This window comes from Theobroma cacao, unplaced genomic scaffold, assembly GCF_000208745.1.
Source record: "Theobroma cacao cultivar B97-61/B2 unplaced genomic scaffold, Criollo_cocoa_genome_V2, whole genome shotgun sequence".
Taxonomy (NCBI): Eukaryota; Viridiplantae; Streptophyta; class Magnoliopsida; order Malvales; family Malvaceae; genus Theobroma; species Theobroma cacao.
Window position 1 is genome coordinate 26,681 of NW_017234756.1, and position 17,780 is coordinate 44,460.

Below are 17,780 nucleotides of genomic sequence, written 5' to 3' on the forward strand. Positions count from 1 at the left end.
TCTATGGCGTGTCACGAACTCTAAACGCTGGCATGTCACAGATTCTCTCCATGGCGTGTCACAAACTCTGAATATAGGAGTGTCACAGATTCCCTCCATGCCGTGTCACAAACTTTGAATGCTAGCGTGTAACAGATTCCCTCCATGGCATGTCACAAACTCTAACCCTGCTGTGTCACACATTCCCACCATATCGTGTCACAAACTCTAAACCCTGTCGTGTTACAGCCGTGTCACACATTCCCACCATGTCGTGTCACAAACTTTAAACCCTATCGTGTCACACATGCCCACCATGCCATGTCACAAACTCTAAACCCTGCCGTGTCACACATTCCCACCATGCCATGTCACAAACTCTAAACCCTGTTGTGTCACAGTCGTGTCACACATTCGCACCATGTCGTGTCACACATTCCCAACATGCCATTTCACAAACTCTAAACCCTGTTCTGCCACAACCGTTTCACATATGGCCTGCTATAGCACAACCATTTTGTGCTTTGGATTCACATCTTTCTCCTTTCGATTCACATCTTTCTCCTTTCGATTCACCACCGTATCAGAGATTTCTAGTTTCACGTCATTCTCCAAGCTTTCGATTCATCACGACCGGTTCCTTATTCGGTTTAATATCACTCTTCACCTATTATCTGAATGTCATATCCAAAATCTCTGAAAAACCATCTCATGCAACATTATTTTGTTTTGCACAAGCTTCGCGAAAAAAAAAATGAAGTTTTACACAAAATTAGATATTCACAAATTCTTTGCATATTTATTTTCCCATTTTTTGCCTGTTTGAGAGTGTACGTCAACGAAGATGGCTCATTAAAGGTATTTTTGTCTCAAAATATATTCTTGTGGCTAAAAACAGTTAAAATTATTTGGAGACTTATTTATAAAATACATTATTTTTAAGGGCTAAAAAATTTTTTTTCCCTATTATAAATACTATAAACTAGCCGTCCAAATGTTTTAAAGGCCAATCCTTTGAAAAAATTTGTCGTTTCTTTTGTATGGTCAAAGTATGAAAATTAAACAATAATGAAAGGGATATTAAAAATATTTTCCATTAATCCTTAGCACTATTCTTTCTCTTTGAAATCAAAGAGTGGTTCCAGTACGCCTTTGGTGAACGAACTAGAGAATTTTATGCTTTCACAAGTTTGTTCGCACATAAAATGAGTAAGAATTTTTCTGATCTTCTTCGGGGTCTTAAACCAGTGATACTTATATTGGTGGTTCAAGCAGCACTTGGTGGAGTAATTGTCTTCTATAAGTTGGCTGTGATTTACGGTATGAGCGTGAGGGTATTGGTCGCTTACAGATTTATCTTCGCCACTGCTTGTGTAATTCCACTTGCACTGATATTAGAAAGGTAAATTTTACATGTTGTTCTTACTTTCTGTTCTCTGTTTCTTTCCTTTTTCCTAGGGTTTTGATTGGTAGGGAGGACAGAAAGGAGGAAGAACATCGGAAAACTTTCTAATGATTAAGTTTCATAATCACACATTTGCTATTTGTTACTCAACTTTTGGATTAAAGCTATTTTCTTTTAACTTAATTTGTACTTAGCCCGTATATTAAGATATTAACAACAAGACCATGTATACATTCACAGCAGCTGATCTTGTGTATATTTCGATCCTGTATTTTACAGGAAGAGTAAAGCAAAACTGACATGGAAGATAGTGTTCCAAGGGTTTTTATCGGGGCTATTTGGGTAAGAGTAACATGCAATGATCATTTTCTTTCAAAGAATTTATCCAACAGTTTGATCTTTCTGAAATTCCCAGAAGAAGGTATCAGCTACATATCTTACTTGATAGAGACTTGGATGGTGAGATTAAAAATGGTTTTTAAAAATTATATTTTTAAAGGAAAAAAGATTGCCTTGCTCATCTTTGAGCAAAGTTTTTTTTTAAATTTTTTTTAAAAGCTTAAGAATCAATCCTTACGAGGTCAAATGTATGAAGTTTAAATATTGTTGCAGGGGAGCACTGGGACCGAATTTATTCATTGCAAGCTTATCCTTAACATCTGCAACATTTGCTACAGCCGTGTCCAACTTAGTTCCTGTTGCTACATTAATCTTGGCCGTTATCTTAAGGTTTTTTCTTATAATCTCAGGGGAGTTGTTCTATTTTATTCTTAATTTATTCTATAACTTTTAGAAAGACAAAATGATTATATATATATATAATCAGCCAAGTTAATTCAATACTTGTAGAATGAAATTATTAGTAAATAAAATTAATAGATACCATGATTTTAATTAATTACTCAATACATGTCCAACACAGTTGAAAAATTTAAGAAGGTTGACTTAAAATTGGTCTTGTGGAGTTTAAGTTTTCAAGATGTATTTGTATTGTCTGCCCTGGATGCAGAATGCGTCTCTGATGCGGAATGTGGTTTTTGTGATGTATTCGTACAGCTGGGAAGGTTTTTCTGAGGCCCTGGTTGATTTCTCCCCAGCCAGGGCACTTGGCCTTCCTAAGCAAGGCAATAATTCTAATTTACGAAAAACAAAAAAAAGGGTTTTCAAGATGTAATCATGCTTGTCCTGACCCATACCTTGAACACCTCCGGTCAACTGTTAAAGAAAAAAAAATTGAGACTGAGACAGTAAACAAATCTAATGCATACTCTCTTGTGAACATTGAATTAAATTTCCTACTTTTAAAGATTTCCTTCCACTCTTTCAGGTTGGAGAGTTTGGGAATAAGAAAATTGGCAGGACAAGCCAAGTTGGTGGGCATTTTCTTGAGCATAGGTGGAGCAATGATTCTTACATTTTACAAAGGAGAAGAGATAAACCTTTGGTCAACCAACATAAACCTAGCCAAACATGGTGCAGATCATGCAACAAGGAAACATGCTTTGCTTGGCAATCAAGTGTTAGGTTCCTTGTTGGCTCTAGCGGCCTGCGTATCTTTTGCAATTTGGTATATAATTCAAGTAAGTAATTTCCCAGTAAAATTTACCCATCTTACTATTTTTTGAATATATTAATTACGGCAGCCATGGATTGCTTTAATTTGACAATGACAGGCCAAGATCAGTGAAAATTATCCTTACATATATTCAAGCACCGTTTTGATGTGCATCGCAGCATCAGTTCAAGCAACAATTTATACCATAATTGCTGAGAGGAACTGGTCTGCATGGAAGCTTGGCTGGAATATTAGGCTTCTAAGCGCTGTTTACACGGTAAAGACAGTTTCCATCAATTATATATATGACCATTTTCTCTTGATAAAATTCCGTCCTAACTCTTTGACTCTTGTTCGAAGGGAGCCATTGGTACAGCACTAACGGTTGTTCTTATGACTTGGTGCTTGCGGTTGAGGGGGCCATTATTTGTATCCATCTTCAACCCTTTTACACTCGTATTTGTAGCCATCGTTGGATCTTTGATCTTGAACGAGAGGCTAAATACAGGAAGGTTAATTTTAAACTCGAAGTCAACTTGAGCTAGCATTTCTTTACAATTATATTTTCATTTTCCTTGCGTCTTTATTTATATGGATCACATGTTTCCATGTAACAGCATTTTAGGTTCAGTGCTCATAGTTATAGGGGTATATGTTGTATTATGGGGAAAAGCCAAGGAGATGAAGCATTCGACCCATCTAGCACTACAAGAATATCCAGCAGAGTCTGAGGCCGTGGACGTTGTCATAAGTTCATTACAAGAAACCCATCAAATTTGTGATACAAACAAGGAATCTCATCCTAGTTAATGGTTGAATAGAAATGTTACATTTTGGGGATAAAAAAAATGGCTGTTTTATTTTCTACTGTTAAGTAAGACGCATATAGAGTATTATATATTGTACATCAAATCATGATGATAACTCTAAACTATTTTTGTAAACTTATCATAAGTGTTTTTAGATTAAGAGATGAAGGATTCAGTGCAACTAGCACGTCCAATAGAGTTTGAAATTGTGAAAGTTATTTTAAATTAATTTTATGATATCAATTAAATTTATATTAATATTACAAGTTAAAATTTCAAAAAATTGCCATAAGTTAATTACAAGATACCGATCAAATTTGTAATACTATTAGTCAATTTCATGATATTAAAGATCAAAGGTATGTTACCATTTTTAGATTATTGCAGAAACCTTTTTTGGATGTATTTGCGTTTTTAAATACTAAGTGAGACATATATAGTATATGCTGATGATTGGATAATTACTTGTGTAAAAATGATAGTTACTTGCATTCCAATATTTGATTTACAAAAGTTGATTTCAATTCCCTTATTTTTAAAATCGACAAAAATAATAGTTATTTATTTTTATTATTTACTTTTGGGCTCATTTTGCATTAGAGATGAAAGAATAAGACAGCCCAAAATAAATGGGGCCTACTTAGCACATATGAAATGAAATTGAGATAAAGTCCATTATTAAAAAAAGAAAAAAAATAGTAAGTTAGAACACCAGCCATACAAATGGACTATCAAACTTCGTGCAAGCCCAAAATAATCTTGTATTTTGCAAGAAAATCCCAAACTTATCAGTGATTTAGGATTCAAACCCAAGGATATATTTGAAACTTAAATAAATGCAATAGAGTCTCTGACTACACTTGAAACCAGGAAATAGTTAAAAGTTAAAAACTAAGCAGTGCTAAAAGAAATAAAAGCAAATATAGTCCAGAGAAAAGAACTTTGCATACTAAAATACCGTACTCAAATAGTGTGTGTGATACTGGTGTGGTAGTAATATTTGTAATAATTAAAAAAGTAGAAAGATTTGGGTTTAAAGCCAATAAAAGGAACAATTGAATTCGATTAAGATTTAGCTAATTAGGGCCATTAAGATGAAAAACTGCTAAGAACTTGTAATTGTAAAAGTTGGGTTCTCAAGAATTTATATTTACAATATATACTAATAATTGACAATAAATCAGCTACACCTTTCATTCCATTTTCCTCTTTTTTTTTTGAATATCTTAAAATTATTTTTTTTATATTTAATATTTCTACTTTTTATATTTTTCTACTTTTTCAAATTAAAAATTCTAATACGTCAATTTTATAATAAAAATTAAAGATTTTAATATAAATTACATAAAGAATAAAAACTTTTAATTTTGCTTAAAATCAAATATAAAGAAAGATTTTGAAAAGGATGGAGTATTAATTTTCTTTATAAAAAATAATTAAAGCTTTCGGATGTATATTACTAACACACATTTGTAACATTAGATTATTATTCTAATTAATTATGTCCAGAATTTTATTCTAATTAATTGCTAGCTGTCCAATTGGTTGAAAAATTTTATCTGTCAATCATTTATGATATAATATTGAATAATGTGAGAATGAAACTTCTTTTATATTATATAAAATATATCTTTTTTTTAATCAATAATTATAATTGAGAATTACTATAAAAAAAAGTGATTTAAAATAAAAATATTAATTTTGAAACAAATGCTCATACGACGCAAGCTTAGAAGGGGCAGAGTTCAAAGATCTAACTAACCAGAAACCCGAGTTCATCTCAACCACATCCATTTGTCGTCAAGCTATTAATAGAGTTGACTGCTTTGTGCAGCCATTAATACAGGAGTTGAGGAGTTTTAATTTTGATAGTTATTTTAAGCTTTTTGATTCTACGTTGATAGCCGTCTAAATGTTTTAAAGGAAAATTCTAATGAAAAAATATGTCGTTACTTTTATATGGTCAAAATATAAAAATTAAACAATAATGCAAGAGATATTAAATATATTTTCCATCAATCGTCAAGTCATTTTTCTGTTTGAAATCAAAGAGTGGTTCCACACCTTTGGTGAAAGAAGTAGAGAATTTTATGCTTTCTCAAGTTTGTTTGCACATAAAATGAGCAAGAATTTTTCTGATCTTCTTCGGGGTCTTAAACCAGTGATACTTATAGTGTTGGTTCAAGCAGTACTCGGTGGAGTAATTGTCTTCTATAAGGTGGCTGTGATTGAAGGTATGAGCACGAGGGTTTTGATCGCTTACAAATATATCTTCGCCACTGCTTGTGTAATTCCACATGCATTGATATGAGAAAGGTAACTTTTACATCATGTTTTTCCTTACTGTTCTCTGTTTCTTTCCTTTTTCCAAGGGTTTTGATTGGTAGGGAGGGCAGAGAGGAGGAAGAATATTGGAAAGCTTTCTAATGATTAAGTTTCATAGTCACACATTAGTTATTAGTAACTGTAGCCAAGTGTATCTAAATTAAGATAGTTTATCTTGTCTTAGGTAGAATTGTAATGCAAAATGTGCCTTTATTCATTCAACTTTCTTTTATGATATTAGAGCCTTGTGTCTCTCACGAGCATTTTCTTTCTTCTATGACATCGTCAAATTCCAACATTCCACACTATTAACATTTGCATTTGGGACTAAATATACCAATGTTTTAATGCAAAGTGTGCTATTATTCATTCAGTTTAATCTTTCATTCAACTCTCTTTTATATGGCACATGTGATTGGGTAATATAATCACTTGTTTAGCAATGATAGTTAGTTATCTAAAGGAAACTTACAACGGTTAAAATTTAATATCTTTTAATTATTTTTGAATTTATTATACATTAAAGATGAAAGAAAACACAAATCCCCCTAAAGCATATTTCAATGAAAGTTAGGACTCAACAACATAATTGAGGAATGAAACCCTACAACCTATTTTAAGGGCAATCCAATGTTTTATGGATAAAATAAAACATGTTGAGGTTGATCCATTTTGTCGGAAAGAATGTTGCTGGATATGAGAAAATACCACTCAATACTAGACTTAATATTTATACTAACCGAAATAAAAAGACTTACTGTGTAGACAAATTCATAAGGAACAACAAGTAACAAGAACACAACGAACTTGGACTCTTGATGCCTCAAAAAATAAATAGAGCAGATAATTTTGGACGAAAGGCACACAACCCAAGTGGTATTGTAAGTTTGAATACAGTAGAATTACAAACATTAAGCCTAGTTGTGTCGGGATGTCCCTTCGTGTTGTATGGGAAGATTTTTGAATACCTTAGGGAACGTATGCAGATGTCCTTAGGTTGATCTCATCTGCAACCAGGTTAATACTTTTGTTTTTCTTTCACCTATGCAGAGCAGCGCATACAGATCATTGAAAGCCTGTAAATACGGCTTTCACTACTATCCCCCAAGGATAGTTTTTGTGATCTCTTACGGCGAATGAAATTTCAAGTCTTACTTTTTAATATATATATTTCTTATACCATTTTTTGCAGGAGTTGAGGTTGAATCTTTATCTTATTTAAGTTTGAACTTATATTTCTCTTCAACATTACTATTGAAATTGATGATTACGATTAAAAATTGTTATTGACAGTAATATTAATCCTACTTACATTTGCGATCAACTTTTGTAATTGCAATTAGAAGATAACTCCAATTTCATTGTCAAACGTACTTTAAGTAGCACATGTACTCTGGACTTATATCTTCACTATGCTTTTAATAACTAATTACTTTGAATCAAGCTCAATAATTTTCTTCCCAAAACGTTAAAGATGAAGCTTTTGCTTTACCTAGTTGCAGTCATGCTTATCAAGTTCCTGTTTAAGTTGACAGCTCTCTTTTGTATTCAAATATTTAACTTTGGAAACTTATCAACGAATAATGTAAATATTATAAATACAACCAAACTAGCTAGTCAAAGGTTCAAAAGGCCACGACTTTAAAAATTAGGTCTTACTTTTGTATAGTCAAAGAATGAAAAATAATTAACGTAATTTTAGACATCCCGTTTTGTTATTTTTTTATTTATTATAATTTATTTTGTTGATTTTTTTGACTGAGCCATTTTAAGTCCAGGTGAATTTCATTTTGCTTATATTTTCTTTAGACAGTAAACAGATTGGGTCTGATTTTCAAATCGGGCTTGGGAGCCCATTTCGATTTTCATTTCTTGCATTTAGCCCAACCTATAATTTGGGATTAAAGCCTATGATTAATGGGCCTTGAGTTGGTAGGTCTACAATAAATAAAAAAAGAAACAAAATTACCCCAAAATACAGTAAAAAAATGAGAGAATAAAAAAGAGAGAGGGGGAGAGATAGGGGCAGGGTGCTGCAGGTGCCTCGGGCAGCCTCCAGGCACCGACCCACTTGCAACCGGCACAGGGACAGGGTGCTGCAATTAGAGAGTAAGGGAGAGATGAAGATGATAGCAGAAAATCCCAATACGCTGGGCGTGGTAGAGGAGAAATTAATTTCAGGAGCTCCACTGCGGCATTGGACTAGAGATGAACTAATGACAAAAGCTAAAGTAAAACTAGGAATGACATCAAGAATTAAGAATGAATAATAATGAAAAATTAAAAGAATCAAAGATGTAAGGATGAAATTCATAATAATGTGCCCATGGGGTGATGAAGGATTCTTTTGCAATGCTCTTAAAATACAAAGAATTACATATATTTGCAATTAACCATTAGAATTAATTTAAAAAATTTCCATCTTGGAAATTTGCTGTTCAAACCTCGAAAACACAGTTAAAGTTTATGTAACCGGAATGGGCTATATAGTCCAAATCTAACGAGCTTCCATATATAAATATATATATATAATTTAGTGTACATGTAATCAAAATTATAACTCGCTTACTTTTTTTATTACAATTTACATGGTTGAATGACATCCAATTCAATTTTAAAAGTATATCATTAGCTACTGTTTATCATTCACAAAAAGAAAAAGAAAAAAAAGGTATATCATTAGCTTTTGAATTTGGCGGAGAGAATTGTTCTATTATCATTTTTAAAGTAGAGAACCTTTATATAATGGATAATATTATATATAGTACGCATCCTCCAGATGAAACATATGCTTCAAATTGTAATAAACAATGTCTATAAACAGTGGAACGCATTTCCCAAACAACTCATTTCACTCGATTAAGAGCAAGACAAAAGAACCCTTTATGCTATTGCTTTTTCCTTGTGATTCTGAACCCTTCGGCTTTTATTCTATTTAAAAGATCAATAGGACTACGCAAGAGCCCCTTAGATCGTTGAATTAATGAAGTGCTCCCTTTCATGATCCATTGTTTGAATTTTGACATACTGTCTCTTGAAGAAAGCGGCCCCATAAGCTTGCCAAGTTGCAACCCATTAACTTTTCATGGTCAAAAAGAATGATAATTGTTGAGATATTGACGGCAGTGGTACCAGATCCATATCTAGGTATTTTATTAAGATCTCGTATATCTCTTTCCAATTTTGGTAGTTGGTAGCTGGTAGTTGGCACGCATGCCCCTGAGCTCATGGATGGAAGCAGGATTTAAGATTAGTGGGGGCTAAATTATTTAAACAATTGTTTACTATTTCATGTTAATTATAAAGCCAAAATTTGTAAAACATTGTTTAGATTTAGTTCAAGTGGTAAAAGTAATATGAAGTATTGATAAATATCTTCAATATGCCATAGTGCTTCTCTCGTGAAGAAAAGGAAGTTCATAACGCAAAATTTGAATAATTATATAACTATATAATTTAAGTATCATGGGATTTTTGTTTTAATTCAAAAACGCATGCATTATAATTTCAAGTTGAAAACAAATATGTATTCATATAATATTTTAAATTTTATAAATAAGTTAGAATGAAAATTCTCATACTTTTTCTAGTTCGGTCACTCAACTATTAAATGTTACATTGTCAGCTATGAATTTTTTCAGTGCAAGTAGTAAGTGACAAAGAAATGCACAACTTTTGTAACATTAGGTGGCCAAAATGTAACTTTAAATGACTAGATGACTAAACCAAAAAAAAAAAAATTGATGGCCAACTGGGTAATTTGCCCTTTGTGATATTACTTATTTATTAGGCCATGAATATCAGCACTGTTAGAGATTTTGAGTCGACAGAGAAGGAAATGCAGGCATTCCTTTCAGATTTGATCATTTATATAATCAAAAGTGGTTCACTTCCATTAATTCTTGGTGATGACTCCATTATGCCTCAGAAGTGCTATAGATGAGTAAAGATGAATAACCATTATTATAGCAATGGGAAGCTTCACCTCATGCCCAACTTTACGTCTTAATTTTTTATTTTATGCAAACGAAAATGGACAACAAGAAATCTCTTACAACTTTTGCCAGTATCTTCTTGCAATGATAACAGGAAGAGAGTGGTATATTTTGCGAGCTTTTTATTATTTGGGTTGGTTGGCTAAATATGCCACGTCCACCCTTATCTGGTGGGGGCTGTATGCTATCAGGGCATATGCCTGACATTATTTGTGGAATTCGAATAGAGTTGGTTCGCTTGATCGACCTTCTTGAAAAAAAAAACGTGTGATTATAACAAAATTATATAATTGACATGAATAAGATCTTATATAATTAACATGAATAGAAAGATCTTTAATCATAATTTTTATATAAAATTTTTTTCTAATTAAATATTTCTTCTCTTTAGCAATTGTCTGTCTTTTCATTGCTAGCCTTTTTCTTGCCGGATCTTGCTAGAATAATATTTATTTGCTATTATTGGATTTAATATTGAAATCTCGCACATGGAAAATACTAAAAGAAAAAAGAAGCTTTTGTGCCAATAACATTAAAAATAAATTTGCTCCTTCGAGCAAGACGTTCAACTTGATCCATGTGAAACTTGACTTTGATATCCGACGGGCGAAGCCCCGTTAAGATATGCCCCCAAAAATTTTAAAAATTATTCTATATTATATAAATTTTTAAAAATTTTTAATATATTCTTTTAATGGTTCTCTTAAAATAATTTTTATTTTAATAATTAATATAAATAAAAAATTATAAAAAAATTCTACATGTCCCATTCAATTTTAAAGTTATTTTTGTTTTCTTCTTTTAATTTATATTTTTTTCATTTCTATTCTATTTGTTTGTATGTTCTAAGTTTTTATATATTTTCTTTTTAAATTTCTATGAACTATCAACTATATTTTTTTTCTTTTTTTTCCGTTATTTTGTATGTAGATTTTATCTTTTACTTGCCATATTTTTCATTTTTCTATTATGTGTATTTTATTTTTTATCATTTTAATTTTTTAAAATTAATAAATTATTATGTAATTTTTAAATATAAATTATAGTATTATAATGTTGTTTAAATTTTCATCAATATATTATTTTTTTATTAATCCCGATTATGTAAGAAGAAATTATCTTGAATATATCTTTTTTATGTGCTTTATATTTTATATTTAGTTAAAAGAAAATTATCTTAAATATATAATCTTTAAACAATCTTGATTATATAAGAGAAAATTATTAATCGTGGATATCATATTTAATTACTTATATTTTATACATTATAGTTTTATATTTAGTATTATAAGTTTAAATATAAATAAAATAAAAATATTGGATGTTAACTGTATTAATTTTTTTTTCAAGTTTGATTAAAGTTGAAAACAATTAACAAATTTTTAAAAGGAAAAATATAAATCGTATAAATGATTCTCCTACACTTGAACTAATAAGTATCAATGATTCAACTTATGAATAAGAGTAATGTGATTTAAAGCGTCCAAAACTCAATCTTAAAAAAATAATTTGTTTTATATATAATTAATAATTGATTATTTGAATTAAAAAATATGATTGAACACAACTTTCCTAAAAGACTATTTTAAGTTTTTATTTCTTAATTTACATGTTATATAAAATTATTTTTTATTATTAATTTTTTCATTATTAGTTAAGTTTAGGGTAATAGTTGTTTAAATTTTTAACTTTTATTTCTTTATCTTTGTCCCTCTTAACAAAAGTTGGCAAACTTTGTCCCTGTTACTTGAATTGGATTTCCATAATTTGAACTTGCCTAATATTATCACCTTTGAAAACCTAAAGTGTACCTTCCTAATTAAAAAAAATTAATATCTTGAATTTGCATATAAGTCAATATCTTTTAAATCATTATTTGTTTTAATAATGTAGTCTTTTATTTTAAAATTTAACCAGTAGTGTTTAGTAAAAAAATTGAAATTAAATTTCAACAAAGTAATGGTGGAAGTCAAGTTCGTAGAAATAGTTTGTTGAAATTTAATTTCAATGTACGGACGACAAACGGGGAGAACACCAAAGCTTTTGAGCCTCTTCTAAATGCATTATTAGATGGCCCAGTAGACGTGGTCACTGGCCCACTTCTATCTGCTATCACCGCTGTAGGTTACAATGACATGGTGTTGCTGCACATTGCAAATCATGGCCCAGATTCTATCTGTTAATCTTTTTCTTTTTCATTTTACATCTCAGTATTTTCTTTTCTTTTTAAATTTTATTTACTAACGGAGATAAGTATCCTCTCTCGTCTCATAAAATTTTATTTTCTTTCTATGATTGTGGGCGGTTGGTTTGAGGAACGTTGTATATATGTTTTTATTAGACGTCAATTTACTTGCTTTATCGTACAATGGTGGGGAATTATTAGATCATATAGCACATTCGTGGAATCTTAATTTTATAAAGTTCTCATCAGATTTCATTTTAGTTGGCTTGTGTGGTGCTTTATGGTACAATGGTGCGGAATTAATTAGATCATATCACATTCGGTTGAATCTTTTATCAAGTCAATGGTTGAATCATAATGTTGGGGAGGTTTAAACAAGAGATGGTTTGTGGTGTGTAGGGCAACGCTTTGGTCCATTGGCTAGCTAGAAACGAGTCGATGATAGATGTGAAAACTTGGGATGGCAAGGAGTTATATTTTCTTGTGAAACTTTGGGATTGCAAAGAGGGCTTCTGCCCCCGTAATGAATAGGAATGGTGAAAGTGGAATTTTTTTTCTAAAACTCCTCTTAATAGGGAATTTTAGTATTACAGATCGTTGACACGAATTGAAACGTTAATTGTAGTTATGCACTCGAAAATCTATTTCTTTCACTTCATCTCAAAATTCATACATTCTATCACAAACAGAAAAAAATCACATTCAACATAATTATAAATCTTTTCAAAATTAAATCTGAAAACAAACCGTCTTAATTTCTCAACTTCATCTTCGTATTATAGATAAGCTCATTCCCAATTTCGTCTTCATATTATGGACAAGTTCATTCTCAGGCAAGTTGTATCATGCTTTTCATGCATGATTCTAATAAAATCTACATTGGGTGAGGAAAAAAAAAATTATGTTGTGCTTTAAATATGTAGGCAACCATGCATAATTGATCAATGGTCCTTGATAACTTTTTTTTCCTCTTTTAGATACGTGAATTTTTTTTTTGTTGGGTTCTGTGGATATTTTGGAGTTGCGGCTAGACCCGTGCCCTGTGGGACACCCCTAAGGGGGAGGGTGAACCATCGGGGCCAAAACCCCACGGATAAGTGGCAGACACAAAGGTACGTGTAAATGATAAACACTGTAAGGGACGTCCACAATTATGTAGTCTAAATTGATCACGACAGATTGCGAATAAATTTGCAGCAAAATGAAATCTCCTAATATATTTTTGCCAAACGCATGAAAAACGAGTTCTTTCTTGAACAATTATTAAAGATGCATAAAAAGAGAAAAAGATACCATGCATTATATATATATAGTTGCATGTATAGTTTTTTACACCAAGCTAAATCAATCTTTTGTAGTGGTAAATTAGAGCTTTCGCCATGTCTCTTCATTTCCCCACTTCAGTCCCTGCCAGCTGTTTCAACAGAACGCGTAGCAAAGACATCTCAAATAAATCAAACGCCAACAAGTTCATTGTTCTCCAAGCTAGGAAACTCGTTGCTACCGCCAAAGTTTTTGATGAAAACATTGCAAGAAGAACTGCCAATTACCATCCTCCTATTTGGACGCACGATTATATTCAGTCACTCCAAAGCGATTTTGTGGTATATATTTATATATATATATATATATATATATATATTAGTTTTATTTTTTAGTTTTAATTTTAAGTTTAAGTTAAACTAACTAAATTTAAATTTAATTAATAATATANATATATTATATATATATATATATATATATATATATAGTATTTTTTTTTGTAATTTTAAGTTGTTAAAATACCAATAAAATTTTAATTATAAAGATTACATTTTATGCAATAATTTATCAAGCTGACAGAATTGCTTTCCATATAGGGGGAATCATGTGATGAACGAGCAATGAAACTGGTTGGAGAAGTGAGAACGATGCTTGACAGAGTGCTAGATCCCTTAGAGAAACTTGAGCTGGTCGATACCTTGCAGAGGCTCGGATTATCTTATCACTATGAGAATGACACAAAGAGAATTTTGGAGAGTGTAAATGCTGAAGAGAGCAATGTTGTGTGGAAGAAAGGCAATTTATATGCTACAGCGCTTGAATTTAGGCTCCTAAGGCAGCACGGGAATAAAGTAACTCCAGGTAATTAAAAAGCCTAGTAATTTTCTAGAATAAGATTCTGTAAAGATCGTCATAATCAGAGGCGCAGGGAGGGGGGATAGTAGGGTCCTCCCCCGCCGCCCCCGCCCCTCCCCCCCCACAAGTTCCAAACATTTATAATATTTTCCTTGTTTTTGTTTTAAATATTTATAATTTTATCTTTATTTTTTAACAAATTTTATAATTTTGTCTCCCAAATATTAAATTTTTTGTTTTTGCTCTCTCAAATATAAAATCCTAACTCGGTCACTGGTTATAATAATTAGAATGAGATTGTTGTTACGTGCAGAGGTTTTCTCTAGTTTCATGGACGAGATGGGGAACTTCAAGGCAGGTCTTTGTGAGGATTGCAAAGGGCTGCTGAACTTGTATGAAGCTTCATACCATTTGGTAGAGGGTGAAAGCATCTTGGAGAATGCAAGAGATTTTGCAGCTAAACATCTTAAGCAATGTCTGAAGCAAAACAAAGATGAATATCTATTTATGCTAGTGGAGCATGCTTTGGAACTTCCGCTACATTGGAGGATTGAAAGGTTGGAAGCAAGGTGGTTCATAGATGTGTATGAGAGACGAGAGGACAAAATTCCTATTCTTTTGGAGCTTGCTAAATTGGACTTCAATATTGTGCAAGCTGTGCACCAGGATGATCTAAGATATGCTTCGAAGTAAGTGCATGAATCTAAATCTGAAAGCGTTATGAATAGAGACTCTGCGTTACTTCGATTAGTAGCTATAAAGAGTTTTCTTTTTTTTCTTTTTATATATTTTTCCCAACCAAAAGAGAATATTATTGCATGAAATATCTAAGTAAATATAAAAATCCCAAAGCTATGCACAGCAGCACTACAAAATGAATTACCACCTGGCCAGAGGCCACCAAAACAACTTCCTCCTATCAACTGCGAACTTTGCAAAGAAAATTGCCAATCTGAAGAAAAGTGGGTGAGATTGTAGCTTTCTTTGGCTTATATAGTTGCTATGAAACTCTCTCTTTGTGCTTGAATTAAAATCGTAACTTCAAAACTTTGCTCCATGACACGAACTGCAGGTGGTGGACTGATTTAGGTCTCGGGGAAAAGCTAACCTTTGCCAGAGACAGGTTGATGGGGAACTTTTTATGGACTGTTGGCGTAGCATCTGATCCTCAATTTGGTCATGCTAGAAGAACTCTGACAAAGATTAATGCACTAATAACAATTATAGATGATGTTTATGATGTTTATGGTACTTTGGATGAGTTAGAGCTCTTCACTGAAGCTGTAGAGAGGTTGGTAATTCTGACTATTACTTATGTTCTGTTTGACATTTTTAGTAAGCGGTAGTACACTGTACGTAATTTCAGATGGGATGTCAATGCGATGGAGCTGCTCCCAGAATATATGAAGATATGTTTCCTTGCTCTTTACAACTCCATAAACGAAATGGCTTTCGACACTATTAAGGAACAAGGATTTGATTCCATTCCTTTCTTGAAGGAAATGGTACTAAAACCTCTTTTCTAGATCTAACTTAGTTTTGTTTCATGATTTGTTTTTCTCTATTCCTTACATTTTAGATTATAATTATATATATTATTGTTTCATCATACATATTCAGTGGGCAGACCTATGTAAAGCTTACCTAGTGGAGGCAAAGTGGTACTATGGTGGATACACACCGACCTTAAAAGAGTACATTGACAATGCATGGATTTCGATTTCCGCTCCCGTAATACTATCACATGCTTATTTCTTAACAAATTCAATAAGAAAAGAGTGCTTGGAATGCTTGAAGGAACATTCCCAAGTTGTCTACTGCACGTCTATGATTTTACGACTTGCGAATGATCTTGAAACATCATCGGTATGCAATACATATATGTGGGTGTTTATATATATAGTCATTATGTACAACCTAATGCTTCTAAATCATATTTGATGATATATGGTTCAAGATGTGATTCAAATATATTGATCTAATGCTTTCTCCTTGGATTTGTTTGATTATTAATTAGGATGAGTTGGAAAGAGGTGATGTTCCGAAATCAATCCAATGTTACATGCATGAAATTGGCTTTTTTAAAGAAGAAGCTCGTCACTACATAAGGAACTTGATTGATGCAACATGGAAAATGATGAATGAAAATCGAATTGCTCAATCCCCTTTTTCTCAGACATTTATTCAAATTGCATTGAACCTAGCAAGGATGGCTCAGTGCATGTACCAATATGGTGATGGCCATGGGATTGAAGTTAATGAAACTAACAATCGTGTATTATCATTACTTGTTTTACCTATTCCTTTACAATTAGGCCTAAACACTTATAATTGAAAGGTGATATAGGAATTGTTTTTTTTAAATAAAATATCCCTATTTCTTTAAGTTTAAATTATAATATACTATTGGTCTCTTATTATTGAAAATGGACAGTCCATCTTAAAATTATATATATTGTTAGACATATAAATCTTACTATTAATTAACTATTAATATTTTTATTTATTAAATGACGTGGCATGAAAGTTATTCCTATTTTACTCTTCTTGCATCTTTTTTTTTAGAAGCAGTGAATTATGATTATATACCTTAACAAAAGAGGGGGATAAGTATATCCCAATACAAAAACTCATGTGCAGCCAAAAAAAAAAATTAAAAAGGTTGGAACGGATCATCCTGATTCAACATCATTATATTCAAACTCTATACAAACCATAACCTTGAAATCCTATCGCCTAACGAGCAGTAATAAACCACAAAGACTATAAAAACAAAAAGCAGTAGGCATAAGGGGGACAAATTGTAAAAAGAAGAATAAAAAGTAACCATCAGCATTGAAGGAGAGAAAAGGAACCGGAAAACCCGAAGCAAAACGAGTTAAGGCTTCTGTATGGTTGACCCAGAAAAGATCATAGGTTTTGAGAACCCCTTCCTTTGCAAGTGAATTAGCTTCTTGATTGGCTGAACGGGAAATACGCTTAATGTTCCACCTATTGATTTTGTCGAGGATAGCACAGGTCTGCAACCTCCAAAGAACCTTTTGAGGGTTAGAAATTCATTTATGGTATGTTTGGTTGATGGAATAGATAAGAATGGAATAAAATAATTATTATGTGGGAATAGAATGAGGTGAGAATATAATAGAATAGTTATTATTTAATTTGGTATGATAAAGAGAATATGACATGAATAATTATTATGATTTATTATAGTGTTTGGTTGATAACAATAATTTTGAAAAAAAAAAAATAGAAAATAAAAAGATAAAAACACCCTTTATTATTTATATGACATTTTATTTTTATTAATTTTTTTAAATATTAATAATCTAGAATTTAATTAAAATATTAATAATTAATAATTTAAATATTAATATTTTATTTAATTTAAATATTATTATGATTAATT

The 17,780-nt window shown here is 31.6% G+C and overlaps 2 protein-coding genes across 3 annotated transcripts; both read left to right on the forward strand.

The window, feature by feature from the left end:
* Window positions 1-1,184: 1,184 nt before the first annotated feature.
* Window positions 1,185-3,749, forward strand: LOC18611747 (WAT1-related protein At1g25270). Its single transcript, XM_007048166.2, has 7 exons — window positions 1,185-1,381; window positions 1,664-1,726; window positions 1,997-2,113; window positions 2,712-2,964; window positions 3,058-3,216; window positions 3,300-3,451; window positions 3,557-3,749. The coding sequence occupies exons 1-7, from the start codon at window positions 1,185-1,187 to the stop codon at window positions 3,747-3,749; spliced, it is 1,134 nt and encodes a 377-aa protein (XP_007048228.2).
* A 9,835-nt stretch (window positions 3,750-13,584) lies between these two features.
* LOC18611746 (terpene synthase 10) lies at window positions 13,585-16,761 on the forward strand. Of its 2 annotated transcripts, XM_018129777.1 has the most exons (8): window positions 13,585-13,857; window positions 14,113-14,377; window positions 14,685-15,060; window positions 15,224-15,337; window positions 15,444-15,662; window positions 15,738-15,876; window positions 15,992-16,237; window positions 16,389-16,761. In XM_018129777.1, exons 1-8 carry the CDS (start codon window positions 13,633-13,635, stop codon window positions 16,704-16,706), a joined length of 1,902 nt encoding a protein of 633 aa, XP_017985266.1. In that variant the 5' UTR covers window positions 13,585-13,632; the 3' UTR covers window positions 16,707-16,761. The 2 variants fall into 2 exon arrangements, with proteins under 2 accessions (XP_017985266.1, XP_007048227.2); XM_007048165.2 differs by lacking the exon at window positions 15,224-15,337.
* Window positions 16,762-17,780: the final 1,019 nt, after the last annotated feature.